This window comes from Xiphophorus couchianus, chromosome 15, assembly GCF_001444195.1.
Source record: "Xiphophorus couchianus chromosome 15, X_couchianus-1.0, whole genome shotgun sequence".
NCBI lineage: Eukaryota > Metazoa > Chordata > Actinopteri > Cyprinodontiformes > Poeciliidae > Xiphophorus > Xiphophorus couchianus.
In genome coordinates this window covers 15,775,543-15,791,911 of record NC_040242.1, presented here as the reverse complement: position 1 = coordinate 15,791,911, position 16,369 = coordinate 15,775,543, and the positions used below count along the sequence as shown (strand labels likewise).

General features: G+C 41.2%; 1 protein-coding gene across 1 annotated transcript; it reads right to left on the bottom strand.

The window, feature by feature from the left end:
• Positions 1-66: 66 nt before the first annotated feature.
• fkbp3 (FKBP prolyl isomerase 3) lies at positions 67-2,300 on the bottom strand. The gene is made up of 7 exons (XM_028039914.1): positions 2,142-2,300; positions 1,844-1,945; positions 1,613-1,714; positions 1,386-1,521; positions 1,206-1,273; positions 490-587; positions 67-358 (listed from the first exon to the last, which is right to left on the bottom strand). The coding sequence occupies exons 1-7, from the start codon at positions 2,241-2,243 to the stop codon at positions 304-306; spliced, it is 663 nt and encodes a 220-aa protein (XP_027895715.1). The 5' UTR covers positions 2,244-2,300; the 3' UTR covers positions 67-303.
• Positions 2,301-16,369: the final 14,069 nt, after the last annotated feature.

The following is a 16,369-nucleotide window of genomic DNA, read 5'->3' as shown; positions in this document are numbered from 1 at the left end:
AACTACTCAGGTAGTTCTTTTTAACCTGAAAACAATTCGGCAACCTCTGAAATAAAAACCACAGAGTTCAATGAAACGGGTTTATTATTCATAATGTACATGCAAAAAAAACAAAGAACAACTCGTTCCTCCTCTTAAAATAAACATTGAAAAATCATAAATTTTCCATTCGGTATTTGAAACTGCCAGTAACTATTTGTTCTTAAAGTAAACTGACAAATGCAGTCCAAAGACGGTGTAAACTTAAAATCTTTACAGGGGGGAGGAGAAAGAAACAGACATTGCGTGCATGTTGGGAGATATTCAATCCACGGACACCAACTCCACTTCAAAAATCAGCTTTGCATTAGGTGGAATTCTGGAACAGGAATTAAGGAAATATTTGCATATCACCAACAGCTCAAACTCATGCCCAAATGTGTCGACACAAAGCCTCTCCTGTCAAAACCTGAATACCACGTCACCTTCCAGATGAAGAGAAAAGGATACTTGGAATCTGGAACGCCCTTTTTTCCATAAGCCCATTCGGGTTCGATCTCCAGCCGAGCCGTCTCGCCCTTGCTCATTGTCAGAAGGGCCTCGTCCCACTGGGGTGAGAACAGAAATAATCACATCTAACTGTCTGTATTCTCCAAAACGACCCGAGATCACAGATATGCATGCAGGCTAAAATGTATAAGTACACTTCCACTATTATCTGGATAAATATAAATTTCCCAGTTGCAAAGAAGCCAAATTTGACCAGATCAGAACTGATCCTTAAGCTTTACTCATTACAAAACCAGTTCTGATGTGTGGGATCACTGGTATTTTTTTTCTTTTTGTCCCACTTTCTACCATTGAACTCTTCTGAGGTAAAGTCAAAATAAAAATGAAAAATGGTGGAAGTCATTATTTTTTGTTACCCTCCCAATTTCTGCAAAGCACCAGTACCGCTGGCAGCAAAATGCTCCCTCGGCATGATGGGGCCGCCACTGTGCTTCACACTTCCTAGATCTGAAAGCCTCAACCTCGACTCCTCCAGACATTCTTCAACGTCACTGAGGCTGTACAGCTAATTGTCTCATTCACTGGCTTGTTCAGTTGGACTTTTGGAGCAGGTGTTTTGTTTTTCTTTCTTGGTTGCCAAAATTAATGTATCTGACGACATGACGAGTAAATTTAACCCTTTGGAACTGTAAATACAAAAGGTAACAATGACATACCCCTCTGATGACTTTGCCCATGCCCACTTTAAAACTCAGAGGCTTGGTTTGCTTCTTCTTCTTTGCAGCTGCAGACAGACGAAAGTGTAGGTTTAAAATCTTTTATTGGACTTTGGTGATTTTAAAGCCCTAAATGGGGGGCTTTTCAGTCAGCTTCTACGTGTGGATGCAGTCATATACCTGCGGGAATATTTGTGTCAAAGACTGTCCCGTCTTCCAGGCTGCCTGTGTACCAGCAGCTCACAGTGTCGCCCTTCTTTGGGAAGTTGGTCTTGTCCCCTTTCTTCAGCACCGCTTTGGTATATTTTGGTGGACCCTGAAACAAGCAGTGGCGTCTTAAAGATGCTTCAAACCAGGTAGGAGGTATTTAAAAGAAAATGCATTCTTATAAACCACGAGTTGAGCACCTCGTCCACAACTTCTGCTTTGACTTCCTTGGGCTTCTCTTCAACCTTCACGGCTTTAACCTGCTCGGTTACGTCCTCCACTGGGTCCGTGCCTTTAAACCTCTGCACACACACACACACACACACACACACACACACACACACACACACACACACACAGTAAAACCTTTAACGCAGCCAGCTGAGGATGCAGGATTAGCAACATGAAAAAGTTCAGTTCCCACCACTTACTTTGCTCTCGAAGAGCTGGTTGTAAGCAATAACCAGCTGCTCTTTCTTTGCGGTTTTGGCCACATTTTTAATATTTCCCAACAGTTTGTGCTCATTGAGGAACTGAAAGACAACACGCACCACAGGGGAGAACATCAGGACACTTTGCGTTACTTAGTGGCGTGTTTTGGACGATAACGTGTTTCTCATGCTGCTCTCCCCCTATGCTAACTCTGCAGCATGCTTGCAGAACAATGTGAGGAATTACAAAGACGCTATTCTGACTGAAACCGAGGCAACGCTAAAGTGGAAACCCTACCGAGTGGGCCGCATTGTCCTGGAGGAACTTTATTACGTCTTTTTTGGGCAAGTCATCACTTTTGAGCTGCTCATCGCTCCACTCCCGTGCTGGCTCCGCCATTTTGAGAGGCGAGCTGGTGAACTCTGAACTCTGGGGGATGCCCTCCCGCACTGAATCCACACCAGAACAGGTTTATTTTCAGCACACCTCTCAGTGACTGTGTTTCAGTTCACGTTCAATAAAATGTTAACTAAACTAGGCGCATATAAAATATATAAGATATATGGATGAGTCTACTTAGTTAGGTTTGCAACCCAAAGGCTGCAAAAATGTTTATAATCGTACCTTTTATTTTACTTTTCATAATATATGATACAATAATTTACTCAAATATATTATTGTCTTAGATTAAAATTTATTTGACGTTTCAAGTATTACATTGCAATTCTGTGTTTGCCCTGCCACCTACTGGAAAAAGATTGCACTAGTGTAATAATATTAGGAGAGAAAAGAATATATATCAGAATACATGGTCACAACTGTGTATGTCTATGAAAGCTGGTGCAACCAGCTGCCTTCAGCAGCCACCTGTTCAGTAAATACGGTTCACCACTGGACCATTTTATCTCAACATAAACACAGATGTTGTCTGAAGGCCTCAGAGATTTGAACATTAGTGAACAAACATCATGAGGACAAAGGAACACAGAAGGGAGGCGTTTAAGCGGGACTACTTTATAAAACAATACTTGGGTATATCACAGAGATTACCGCTCAATCTTTTTTAGAAGCTGGAAAAAAAAAAGGCAAGAAGCGCATTAGAAAGAGAAGCAACCAAAAGCACCAACAACAATTCAAATAATATACTTACACATTCAGAACAAAAGTTCAGGTCATTTGTTTGTGTTATTTTCCCTAAGATTTTCTTCTGTACTCTCATATAGATTTGTGCATTCTGGCATTACTGCTAAACATATGCATAAACCCTGTAAATGTTTTACAGATTTTTCCTTTCATTGCTTATGATGCCATAGATTTGATCCTTTAAGTAAAGCACTCAGCTGTTTTGCTTTTACTGGAGGCTGTTTGAACATAAATTGTGATCCACCGTCATTCTCTTTCAGATTTCTAACAATGCTTTGTCCTCAAAGCGCAGCAAATGCATCTCCCTGTTGACTCTCCCACTCAGCTCCTTCAGACTAGCCAGCAGTAATTAGCAAACACCTGGTGAAACTGTGCATCTGCCGAGCTCATTATCCGAGCTACTCCTCAGTGCAACGCTGGTAAAAACGTTGTCAGAGGGTTAATAGAGATGTTGTGAGGACTTCCTGAAGCAGGAGTTTCTTAAAGAGACAGAGGCCCAATTTCAAGGCGTTAAATTACAAAGTCATTTTTTTAAAAAGTCATATTTGATATACACAGTATTTGTTATAACAACTGAACTCAATATATTTCCTTGATTATGCTACAAAGTGGCACTATGTGGCTGGAAAATATATAATTCCCACTCCCAAATAAATGATCTACACTTCATCTGTGTTTGAAATCCTTTCCTGTTTGTCTTTCTATACGTCTGTTGAAGCTGCATTCTACACAAGGCTTTGTGTTTAGTCAGGGTTTAGCTGGAGCTTCTTGTTCTCTGTCAGTCTGCTGCCTCCTGGCATCTTCCTTAGCGTGAACATGTCGGCCTCGTCCTTGTTGCATCATCCTGCCTCGCTACATGCGCCCTGCTGCTCCGCTAGTCCACAGCTAATACACCAACAGAGACGCATCAGGCTTGAAAACATGCCCTGCTGCAGCTCCTGCTACCTCCTGTTTATCAGTAGCCATGAAATGCAGTGAGATGATGATGATGGTGATGATGATTTGCAGACACTGTACCAAGCTGCAGAACAGGGCTGTGCAGAGTTTTTCTTTTTTTCTTTTTTACCCTCGGTGGTTACTAGGCAACAAGAGTGACTCTGGGAGAGCAAGAGGAGAGGGATAATTATATCTTTATAGGAAGTCTCCCAGGTCTCATTTTTTCTCTTTTGTTGTGGGGAAAATAGTTACAACTGTGCAAAGTGTGATGATGTGACATTAGCAGAGCCAATCTCTCAACTGAATGTATCAGGGTTTTTTTTCCCCCCTCCCTCTGATAGTGTGATGCTTCCTTTGTGGTCACATCTTGAAAATATTCATGGCATAGACAGGAACTTCCATTCTTGTCTAATGTATTACTTCCCTTTCATAAATAATTTTCTTCCTGGTTCTGGCTTGAGGTACTGACTGGCGTACTTCAGCTTCTTTATGCCTTTGCTGGCTGGCAAGAAACTCAGCTAACTTAGCAACGTTAATTTCAACGACATCTTAACCTTGGCAGCATGTGCCTCAGTCCTATGTGAACTTTTTATAGTGGCTAATTTCACAAACAATATGGTCACATTCTCAGCACATAAGATGTGAAAACAACACTCACTACTACACGCTATAGTGTATTAATTACATCTCTTTTTGTCACATATCAAAGCAGTCAACCAACAGATTACTGCCAATTTTTTAACTGTTGAAAAAAGTGTGTCAAGCCCTCACAATTCACAATTTTTCTTTTTTTTTTAACCCATATCAGACCTACATGTTGTCATTTTGTTCCTTGCTTGGTTCCATTTTGCACCTGCATTTAATCAGATGCAAAATGGATTGGTGAGCGGATGTCCGTCCATCCATCCGTCCGTCCATTCATTCATCCATGCTTGTCATAGTATTGTGAATTAACACCTACTTGGAGTTCTTGACCAGCTATCCATAGTAAAATAACATTAAGAATTGAATGGAAGAAGTGTAGCTTTTACTACTATTTTTAACTGTCAAAGTTAAACACAGCAAATCGATTAAAAGCCGCAACGTTTGTGTAATTCAGCCAGTGAAGCATATCACAAAACAAACATTTCTCTGGTATGCATAGTTGAACAGTTGAAATGATCTCAGGGATCAAGAATTAGGGAGATTTAATTTGATGCTCCAGCTGAGAGCTCTTCACGTCAACAGCTGATGCAAATAAGGGATACACGTCCTCTCAGAGGCATCTCTCGACTTGTGCTTTGCTACACAAATTTAAACTCATGCAGTGTGAGATAAACATTATTAAACAGGCTTTACTGTGGCATTTAAAGAACCACAAGAGTGACATAAACCCATTAGGTTCATTTGAGGAGCAGTTTCTACTGTAAACCTCTAGGGGTCAGTGTTTACGCATTCTTGGTAAGGCGTTGCAGAGCTTCAGCGTACAGAGTTTGAAACAAGGCTTGACTAGAGCAACAATGATCATTATTCAACAAGCTGTAAAAAAAAAAAACAAGAGAAAGAAGACAACAATAATTACCATAACTTGTAACAGAGACACAATGGGGTGGTCTGTTTATTTCATTAGGAAATGCACACTGACAACAAATATACGGTGATGAAGAATTGATTTTTATTGCAAGATTTTCACAAAATACTATCCTTCTAAAAAGTATCTTGAAAAAGCCCAGATAATTCTGGTTTGGGTGTTACTGGGTCAATGAAATCACAATGCTGGCATTAGTGAACAAAATGGCAGACAAATGACTTGACCGATTCCATCCTGTATTCTGATGCCTTATTGTTGCATTTGAGGTGAAAGGGGTTCCACCTTTCCTACCTGATCAAGAGTTAGAACCTCATGACCCCTAAGTGATGATGAAGGGCCGAGCTGGACCGAATGGCGATGAGGACAATGATCGCAAAACGAGAAAATACTGGATTTCACTTGTATCACCTTCAGCAGATGGGATGATTTGTGGCACTGAATACAGTCTGAACTAACATCACTTTAGCTAAGCAGAACAGCCTCTCACTTTCTGACTCGCAGGCGATGGGGTTTCTTTCCTCCTGCCTTTTGTGTTGACTTAGGCATGCGCAGGCATGGTGGAGCTATCTGGCGGGATTGGGCTCATCATAAGCCCGGCTGTCTGGCAATCTTTCACAGCAGAAGTGCAGAAGTAGTGACCGATACAGAAGCTATGCAGGAAACATCGTTGGGATGTAAAAATCTAATTACTGTCTCACGTCAAACAGATTGCATGTTTTGCTTTTTTTAGTGTCTCTGCTCAAAATGGTGGCTGATGACCTTTGATATTGACATGTAGTCATTCTAGTCTCCCTGGTCCTCTTCACTAACTGCCTACATGTGTTTTATTGAGGTAAAATGACATGGCCTCGCAAGATACAACATAATTCCGCTTTAGGTGATGCCACCAGATGTACAGGACATCGTATTGTTAAAAGTATTGGCCTTTCTGTGTCCTTGAATGAGACACTTCCCCCGCTTTGCCTGCAGGGGGTCGTCCATTGGTCTCAGTTGCATTGCAGCCTGGCTTCTGTCAGTACAACATCTTCCCATCATCATTATGTACATTCCTGAATGTAGGAATCTGAAGAGCTTTGGAGTCCTCTGACTTGATAAAGCAGCCATTTATCATATGAACTTGTAAGGAGATCCTGTTTGTAATCTATGGGGTTTAACTTGATGTTGACCCACCCTTAGCATTGGGAAGGTCCTGGCTGCGAACAGAGGAATTGGGTGGAGTAGAACAATTTTGATTGGATAATCCGTTTTCCTTGCTCCAAATGTCTGGTTTTACTTTCATAGTGGTTTACTCCTGTGGTGAAGTTAATTTTAAGTTGGATATTGACAGACATTCTCACTGTGATTTACTCCAGGCAGCGATGGCTTGACATGCCAGGTGTTGTTACAGATAAGAGGCTCCAGAATATATTTGTTGGTTTAGGAACCATCAACAAAAGTTAAACAAAACGGCCCCCAAAAACCAGTAGCTTACAAATTGATGTCATAGAAATGAAGGCATCTCATTAGTTCAGCATTGTAATTTAGCCACATTGAAAGCTATATAAGTGATCAATTATTTCCCTATGAAATTTTAACAGAAAAAATCTAATGATTTCAGATTAATAGAAATTGGTGGATCCCATTAGTCCAGCATAGTAACGAAAATTTTGGTCACATGGTCTGGAAGCTATTACAGAATAATTAAACAATTTTGACTTCTTTTGGTGCAGAATTATGATGCAAGTCAATGGCGTAAAGATGTGTTCAGACCGCAGACACTATGAAAACAATCAGATATTTATCCGAATTATTTAGTACAAAATATGGAAGTTGCACAAATCCATTTTTTTTTTGATGGAGCAGTAAGAAGATTGGAATTGGGCCATTCAGACTGCCATAAAGAATTTGGGATTTTGGTCACGTATGGGCAAAATGATCGGGTTTGGGTAGCCAAAGAGGCGCTTTACACCTCTATGCACAATACTCTGCATTGTACTTAGTGATGTAGGGCTTTAATGAAGTTACTTGACCATAAAAACCCTTTCCAGGAAGCTCCCAGCACTGTTCTTGGTCTAATCTGAAGGTCACCTGAAGTTTGTAGGTCTGCAGAAAGTTGCCGACCTTTGCGCAGCGTCCACCGAACACACACTCTCATCATCGATGGCCTAACACTTGTTGCTGTCAATTAAAATCCCTTCATCGTGGTTATAACACATCTGACATTCGACAGTGGAATATTTCACAACTCGACTTATTGCGCTGCTAGCATCCGTGTCCCATGTTGGAATTCAATTAGTTTAATTGAATTTGCAAAAATATTTTTTGCATATATATCTAAAAAAAACAAAAAACAAGACAATAAGTGCATTATGTGTAAATTAGGAGTCCCGAAGTCTGTTAAAGAAAAGGAAAAGGTACACTAGCTCACGTAGTTTGTACTCTCAATCTTCAATTAAGAGAAATCAGTTCAATGCCCCCCCCCTGACATTATGCAAAAACAAACAAGTAAATAGAAAGCTTTTCCATCATCCCCACTCGTTACACCTTTACACAACACACAATTGCCAGAATTAAAGGCTTTCTGAATGGAAATCATCCCTCAGAGGCCTCGGCCCGCTGTGGGTAATGTGTTTTCTGCTCTGAGCCTAATAAGCTTCCCTCTAAGCCATATGGCAAGCTCAGTTCACCTGCCTAGAAGCAGGGCTGCAAGAACACGTCCTTTGCTATAGTGCGCGATTCATATGCTGGAACAGCTCGAGCTGACAGCTCACGCCTTAGACGAGGTTGCATTTCCTCCCCCTCAGGGAGCTCTGCAGAGTGCAAGGTATGTTGGGTCAGCGGGGGGAAAACTCCACCAACATCCGACTGTAAGAAAGTTTCAGTATTTTCCTCTCTTTTTTTTCTCTTTCTCTCTCTCTCTCGTATAAAGTTTAACACCTTTTCCTGCCGGAGCTGCGCCTTGTGGGAGGAGAGCGAAGGCTTGGGTTAAAGTGTGTCACAGCAGCAGGTGGGCTGGTGAAAAGGGAAGCGTGCCATTTCTCACAGTCACACGCCTGCGATCATCATGCAGCAGCGGAGCTCTTGGTTTCAGCGAGCTGCTCCATGCTTTGGAAGGCTTCCAATCCAGAGCTTAGCTTGCAGATCTGCAGCCTCGGTGCCAGCCAATGCCTTGCCCTGTCAGATCTGATCTCTTGGCTACGTGTCACGAAACGAGGGCTTATTATAAGTTTACCTCAGATCACCTGAAATCTGGCCTCTGAGGCAAAGGCTAAAAAAAAAAAAAAAGAAAAAGTTTTCACCTGGAAGAAATGTATTAGAAAGATTAAAAAAAGAGTGAACGTTTTGGTGGCATGCGAGGTTGATATCAGCCGCCAGAGGCTTTGTTGTACACAGCTACATGCCCTCTTCCCGTCTGTCTCTTCAGGATGCGTCATCTGTTCACCGCTAATTAGAAACCAAAGAGAAAAGATGGATTTTGAAGTCTCTGCTGGATCCGATCCCAGTCTGAAAATCTCACCGGGCTTAAAAGGACAGACTTCAGAGCCACATGCTCTGAAAAAAAGAAAAAAAAAGAAAACTCTCCACTAAACTCTTGTCTCTTCACATCCCTCCAAGCTGTCTGTTTGCAGTTTAGCAGTAAGACTCAGGGCCGCATGAAACCTCCACAAGCGCCGCGCTGAGGGCTTCACACTGGCCGCAACGTTCACAGCTTGCTCCCACACCTTCAAGAATGCTGTCAGACATAAAGCTTCTTAGTTCCGCGGCGAATCGTTGGCCTTGACTTTATTTTCCTTCTGCGCCTTCCTTGCTGAGGCTTCCTGCAGATGGAATAAAAGGCATGCACTGTCAACTCTGTCATCTTTAAACTACAGCACAATATTATGACTGCACCATAAAAGGAAAGCAGGAAGCTCCTCTTCTTGAAGTTTTACACGTTTTGACATATAAGAGTGACAAACTTTACTTTAACAGAGTTTCGTAGCCAAATCTAGACACTATTTTAACTCACATTTAATGTCAAGACTTGTACAGACCCCCTACATTCAATCTCACTTTACTTTAGTTTTTTTTTCTTCTGTTTAGCAAAACAACAACAAAAACAGACTAAAATTTCCAATCTTTCAATGTCCGCATCTGGCAGAAAGATACACCCCGAAATTATGTAATTGGAGTGAAAGGTGGTTCCACAAAGTAGTTGTATAGAGGGGGGAGGGGGAGGCAAATATAAATATTCACAATGGTTTACATATTCCATTTGTAAATGCTGCAAATTATGTATTGCTGTCGTTGCCCTTCACAACTGTCTGCTGCTTTGAGATGAGATATCCCATAAAACACCAGGGGGAATAAACCGAAATTTGTTGTTGCTACACGACAAAACAGAAAAAGAGAGTCGAGGGAATATAAATACGTGCGCGAGCCACTGTGTTGTTTAAAGTCTGCAGCGTGACGAAACATTAATATGCAGTTTTGTTTACTATTATCTTTCCATCGCTGCTCTTTTCACTTTTAACAGCTGTCGGAAACTCTCTGCTGTAGCCGAAGGCCGGAGCAAATTCTGATAAATCCAGGAGCCACTCGTGGCCACTCTATACCGTCGGGATCCGAAAAGATGCAGCTTTGCGGCGGGCTGGCGTAGAACGAGCAGATCGACATTCACATGTGGCCACGCATTCTCAAGCACATTAAATTCACGTCTGCAAGCCGAATCTGCCGGCTGTCTTACGATGCCTGCGGGGCCGGACAGGCTGATGTCAAGGCTCTGCTCAGACACGCAACATGCCCTCTGTCTGCTTGTACACGAAACATCCGTCACCGAAGACGAGGTTGCCTTCGTGAACTTTGGGCTGACTGAGCCAGTCGGCGCTTGTGTGTCAGGCTGTGTTCCACGCGTAAACGTCTCGCAGTTTTCGAGGGGAAATTCTCAGGGTGAAGCTGGGAGTGTGATTGCAGAGCAGTGTTAGTCAAAAGGAGAACTGTAGGAGTGGAAAAACGTGTGTCAGGAAGATCCACTTTAGATTTAGAGGGCTTTCTACGGCCTGATCTCATTTTGGTTTTATATGTGTACAACTTGATGTAGGGCCTGTTCCCCCTCTCCTTTTTTTTTTCTTCAGGAAGCACTATCTGAGAATTAAACGGCCACATTCATCATTTCAAATTATTACTCCGAATGTGACGCGTTGGATTACCTCATTATTTGAGCTTGATTTATTTAACCTCACCAGCAGATGACTCAAAGGAATTGGCAAAAGCCAAGTTTATCAAGTACTTTAACTGCAAAAGTGATTCAGTGCTCTTATCAGCCCCCATTAAATCCATGCCAGCGCATTCAGCTCGGCACCGGCACTGATTTCATAAAACACTTTGCCCCATATTGCTCAAGCAAATCTTTCTTTTTCTTTCTTTTTTGATAGTTCTCCTCATCAGTGTGTCTGGCAAACGAGACAAAACAACTTCATGCTTTTTTTTTTTTTTTTTGTCGCACCGTAGCCAATTTTATTGGGATTTTTTTTTGTGAATAGCAAGTCCTGTTTAAGTTTTTTTTTTCCCCCAGAAGGCAGGTGGGGGGGGGGGGGGGGGGGGGAGATGCTCTCGTTAGATGTCACCAAAATGTAAAAACAATACAAGGGCAATCCTGGAAAAAAAACAAAGAATCCTGGTGAATCCTTCCAACACGATAATGACCCTGGAGAAAAAGAAAAGGTGAAACGGTTTAGATCAGAGTCGTGTAACCTGGGGCTCTAGGGCCGCATGTGGCTCTTAATTAGGTCAAAGTCGATATGCAGTCAAGCAGTTTTTAAACATATAAAAAAAAATTATCTTGTGCCTTATCTGCATCATGTTTCCACCATAGAGTGACACCTACCTTTTTTTTTAAGTTAACTGGCAGCTTTGTAATGTATTTTGTCCCTCTTTTGCATAACTGTTGACAAACTATTTAAAGAAGTACAGACATGTTTTATATGCTTTTTCTGTAAAGCCAAATAATAGACATCAAATTATGATTCATAAGTTTCAGAGTGAAACAAACAAATGTCATATTGTAGTCATTTATGCACTTGCTAAGCTTTAGACACTTCTTGAATAGCATTGGTGGATCTTGACAAATCTTTATTAGTGTAAACAACGGCAGGAATGTCACTCCTGGTTCAGATCAATGCACATTCACGTGTTAGAATGGCCTATTCCAAGCCCAGACCATGTTTCACTTTCATTGTTACTACTAAGCACAATAGAATATAATCCCCTTTTTTTAGTTTACGAAAACACAAAGTCGCTCCAATCCAAGAGTCCTCGCCCACACACACACACACGCATAGACGGATCGAAGGAGAGTTTTTCTGAAACTGAAAATCTGCTCCAGTTCAATAAACGGAGTTCTGTCTTCACTCCTTGACTTCCATCATCGGGATGGAGAAGGTTTCTCCATCTTATCCATGTAAAATGCACCATGTCTGCAAAGAGTGGGGTGGGGGGACTTATCTATAACAGAACATGCTCCTGTACTTATGTATTAATGACACAACTGCTAAGATTTTATTGGCTGGATCTCTTTCCCAGAAAAAGCTTAAATGAGACTGAAGACAGAGTGCCTGGGCTGAATGCGAGGCATGAAGCCGTAATGTTTTCACTTCCTGCACAGGGATCCTTTAATGTTGCCTTTTTCCCTTTGTCCTCTGAGCGTACACGCTTTTGGATGAATGCACTTGGAGGAGGATGAGACAAACCGAGAGGAGAGAAGGCAGTTAACGGATCAAGTGTAAGTGTTTTAAATCTGGTGAGTGCTCCGAGTTTGCACCTGGTGCAAAAAAAAAAGAAAAAAAAAAAAGAGGGACATAAAAGCGGCCCAGAGAGCTGTGACCAGTCTTTCTTTTTTCTTTTTTTCTTTTATGTGCAGCTTTTCTGCACCGGCCCCCTGCAGACAGCTGAGCCACTCAGGCTCAGAGTTTGATCAGCAAGCGGAGCCTGACGGGAACAAGGTGCCGCGCAGTGAACATGAAAAGCAAAACAAACACAGAAACAGACAAATTCTCAGAGAAGGTTGCCACTCATCCACACAGTCCCTTTATAATCACTATTATTATTATTATTATTATTATTTCTGTTTAACGTGTTTGTCCTGCACACACTCACTCTCACCCACCCCCCATTGTTTTCACCAAAAGGGCTCAAAAAACACAAAACAGTTCCCAGACATCACTTCTCCGCTCTGATGGGTCCCATTCATCTCGGTAATGGAGAAGTGTGAAGTGCCAGGAGCAGATTGTCTGCGGCAGCGCCACCGCCTTGCTTTCTTTTTTTCTTTTCTTTTTTAGGGTGCCGGCCAAACGTTCTATCTGACTAAATTTGTGCAGGTACCACTTTAAATGGATGACAGGGAAGACAGAGAAAGGTCGTGTTTGAATAATGAATCTGCGGAATGGACTACAGCTCAAGTCGGAGAGTGTGAACGTTGGTTTTGGTTGTCTGTCAGCGACAGCCTGAAGCATTTAGGAACAGCAGAACGGGAAGTTGAAAACGATGTTTCGCCTCCTCCCAGGATAAATAAATGACAGGAAGTGAGAAGTACGCTGCAGATAGCCCTGGAACGGTTCCAGAGTTTGTCACATTATGTGCAGGAACTTCAGGAGATTTTATTTGATAGACAAAGGACGACATAAATGTCCCGCTGGAAGTATAACCTCCACCTGAAGCTTCTAAGGAGTTCTTGTGTATTTAGCTCCATCAACACTCCAAACGGCTCCGACTAACAACCTGTCTGTCCCTACAAAAACCAAAGCCTCAGCATGATACCGCCCCTGTCATGTTTCACTGTGTGGAACCAGCCTGATAAAGACACATAACATTTAGATAAGTACAGACAACCTTGAGCGTCTGCTTCGTGAGAGCGTCTTCAGTCAGAAGCTTTTTCAACTTCACTGTAAGACAGACCGCTACAGGAGATGTTTCCCATCAGCATCTACAATAACATTTAATTTCCTTTTGGGATCAATAGAGTATTTTTGAATTGAACTGATTGTGCGTTAAAAGGTGTATTGCCACATAACTTTGGTTTGATCTGACCAGAACATCTTCTGCTATGTCCCTCGTATGACCAACTACAAAGTGAAATTCGGGTCGATTTCTTTTATTTTGTTGTTGCCATTTTTCCTCTTGATATTCCTCAACCCTCCTCCTGCCGTGTTCTCTGGTTTACGTGACGCTTTTATTCATGGATACTCTCTGGAAAACCTCTGAGGCCTTCACCGAACCTGTAGATTTAACTCATTTTTATTTCAGAACGTAAGGGGAAAAGGGGGCTGAATACATTTGCAGTGAACTCTGACCGTGATTTTGACGAATGTGTTTGACGTTAAGGATTGGCACCAGTTGGAGCCACAACCCAACCTCTGAAAGGTTTTACCTGTGAGGGTAGATTACACCCCCTGGGGCTCAAACTTCATCACTGTAAAAAAAAAAACAGAGGAAGGCTGCAGACAATATACACAGTCGGCAGGTCAAGGCGACCCCAGGACAGCAATAACACCTCATACAGTTGGAGACAGGTGTAATTTGAAACAGGTAGGGCTGTCCAAACTCTCTCCCCTGGCACAAACTCTGACAATGTCTATATTCTCCTTTATTTGGGAAGCAAGATTATTTTAATTTCCATTCTTTCATGTGCAAAAAAAAGTAGGCAAAGAGCCAGAAGCCAACGTTTGATTGGTTCTGTTAGTGTCTCTTTTTAAATGTGTTTTTGGAAGACGGCTAAAAGCATTTCAGTTCATGTTTGATTCTTCTTAGAGACGACTTTCATTTTCCTTCCAGTCTCGCGCGCACGCTGCTCTTTCAATTTCAGTCCATAGGCATTCAGGGATGTCCGGCTCACAGCTTGTGAGAGAGATCGCACATTTAAGGAAAACTAAATTCTGCTATACGAGGCATGGATTTGTCTGCTCATCTTTTTTTTTTTTGACCCAATTCTCTGGTGTTTAATAGAATAGATTTATTTTTTTTCTCCAAAAAGCTTTTTGCGCACATAAAAATTGCGTGCTAAGGGCAAAGTAAATGTTAGATTCCTTTCTGATCGGGCAGCACAGCAGGAAAATAACTTGTTTTCTCCGTGAGACTTTTAAAACTCAAAAGGGGCCTTTGAGTTCTTTTCAGTTTTCATTGTCAATGCTTGACCTCACATTCGCCGATATCGCTCAACGTCCAAGTCACATTAAAAACATTTACCTGAAATTACTTATTTTATTTTTTTCCTCTATTATTTTTTTCATTTTGTACTTTTTTACTTGTGTGACAAGTGTTCAGACGAGTCCATGGCGACCTAAGTCTGAGGAATTAGAAATGTGAAAATCCAGCGTTTGAAGCCTCTTGGTGGCCTAATGAAATACTTCAGTCAAAAGCTTTCGGAGAACCCAGATATCACGGGCTGACTAAACCTTGCTCTACATTGTGTGATTTTTTTTCTCCAGATAAAATGATTGCAATCAATGTGCAAACACTACTAAATAGGTCATAATTCTGACTGACCTCACAGACATGAAAACGCGCGGCAGACATTTCATGTCACAGTTGAAAGCTTGAGGTAATAGTCAGAAGACATTTTGGTTCTCACTTGGTAAAAGTGAGCAATTATTCCAGTTGTCGAGTTGGAGATTTTAACTTCCATTTGAAAATATAGCACCTTATTAAACTGTCTTTTTAAAAAATACATAACAAGAGATTTTCCCCATGTTATAAGTGAACTAATCTGCAAGTGGGACTGTAAGTCAATATTAAGGAACTATTTACTTAACCCTTTCAATGCACGGCGGTCACTGCAAGGGACAGCTGTCTAAAAGCCACTTTCTTGTGTTTCTTGTGGATTTTTATGCTATAAATGCACACAGTCCACTGAAGTGGACTCTAGTACACCACACAATACATCATCAACAACGGGCCATCCACTGCCAGTGCAAAAAAAAGGTTTGTTAAATCCAATATGGCAGACAAATGAAAAAGCAGGAATATCCAGTCCCCATTTCTACTTTAGAGGATTCTTGCAGGTAAAACAAAATACGGTGACAAGTAACCCCTAAAGACTAATACTAGAGTGATGTATTTTCTAAATAATGTTCTAGATAACAACTTTGTATTTGGAGAAAATATACAACTGATCACCCAGAAAAAAATTATATATATATATTTGTTTAACAAAATTTGTTTTCACACCTATTTCATGCCTTAAGAAAATAAACAAAATGGAAAAAAAATCCTGACATAAAGGATCATAATTCATGAAATGCATGAAAGGCTTGAAAGAAACTCCTACGTCTTGCTGAAATGTTACTTTTGTTTTCAAGAGTACAAAAATTTTGTGTTTTTGCAGTGCATTCTTACAGAGTCCTCTGAGGGACATGGGGAAATGTTTTGTTTTCTTTTACGTTCCCTCTCAAAACTTTTGCGCTACCTTGCAGTAAGTTTTGTGTTCCCTCGCAATATGCTTACCGCAATATTTGCCGGTCTATTTTGTATACAGTCACCAATGTCACTTTAAAATGTCAAATATGTGCACATTTAAAGAGCCTCGGCGAAATCGTGTTTATCCTTAACTCTTTGGTGCAACACACTGATTAAAAATCGATTTATTCACTGCATGTTTATGTCTGTGTAAGGCTGAGATGGAAACGGCCCTTTAAAGCATTCAGACTACCAACACAATCAAAGCTGTCAGATGACTGATTTACTCCAAATAGTTTGGATGTATTTTTATTTCTTTCCTACTTACGGAAAGTTTCTGTTTATGTCATAGGTTTGTGGCGCCTTTCTATCCTAAAGAAAAAGATATAAAACTTCAGATATTTAACAACGAGATATTAAGATACATGGAAAAACCTCATGAAAACCTTATATATAACGATGGCCACCA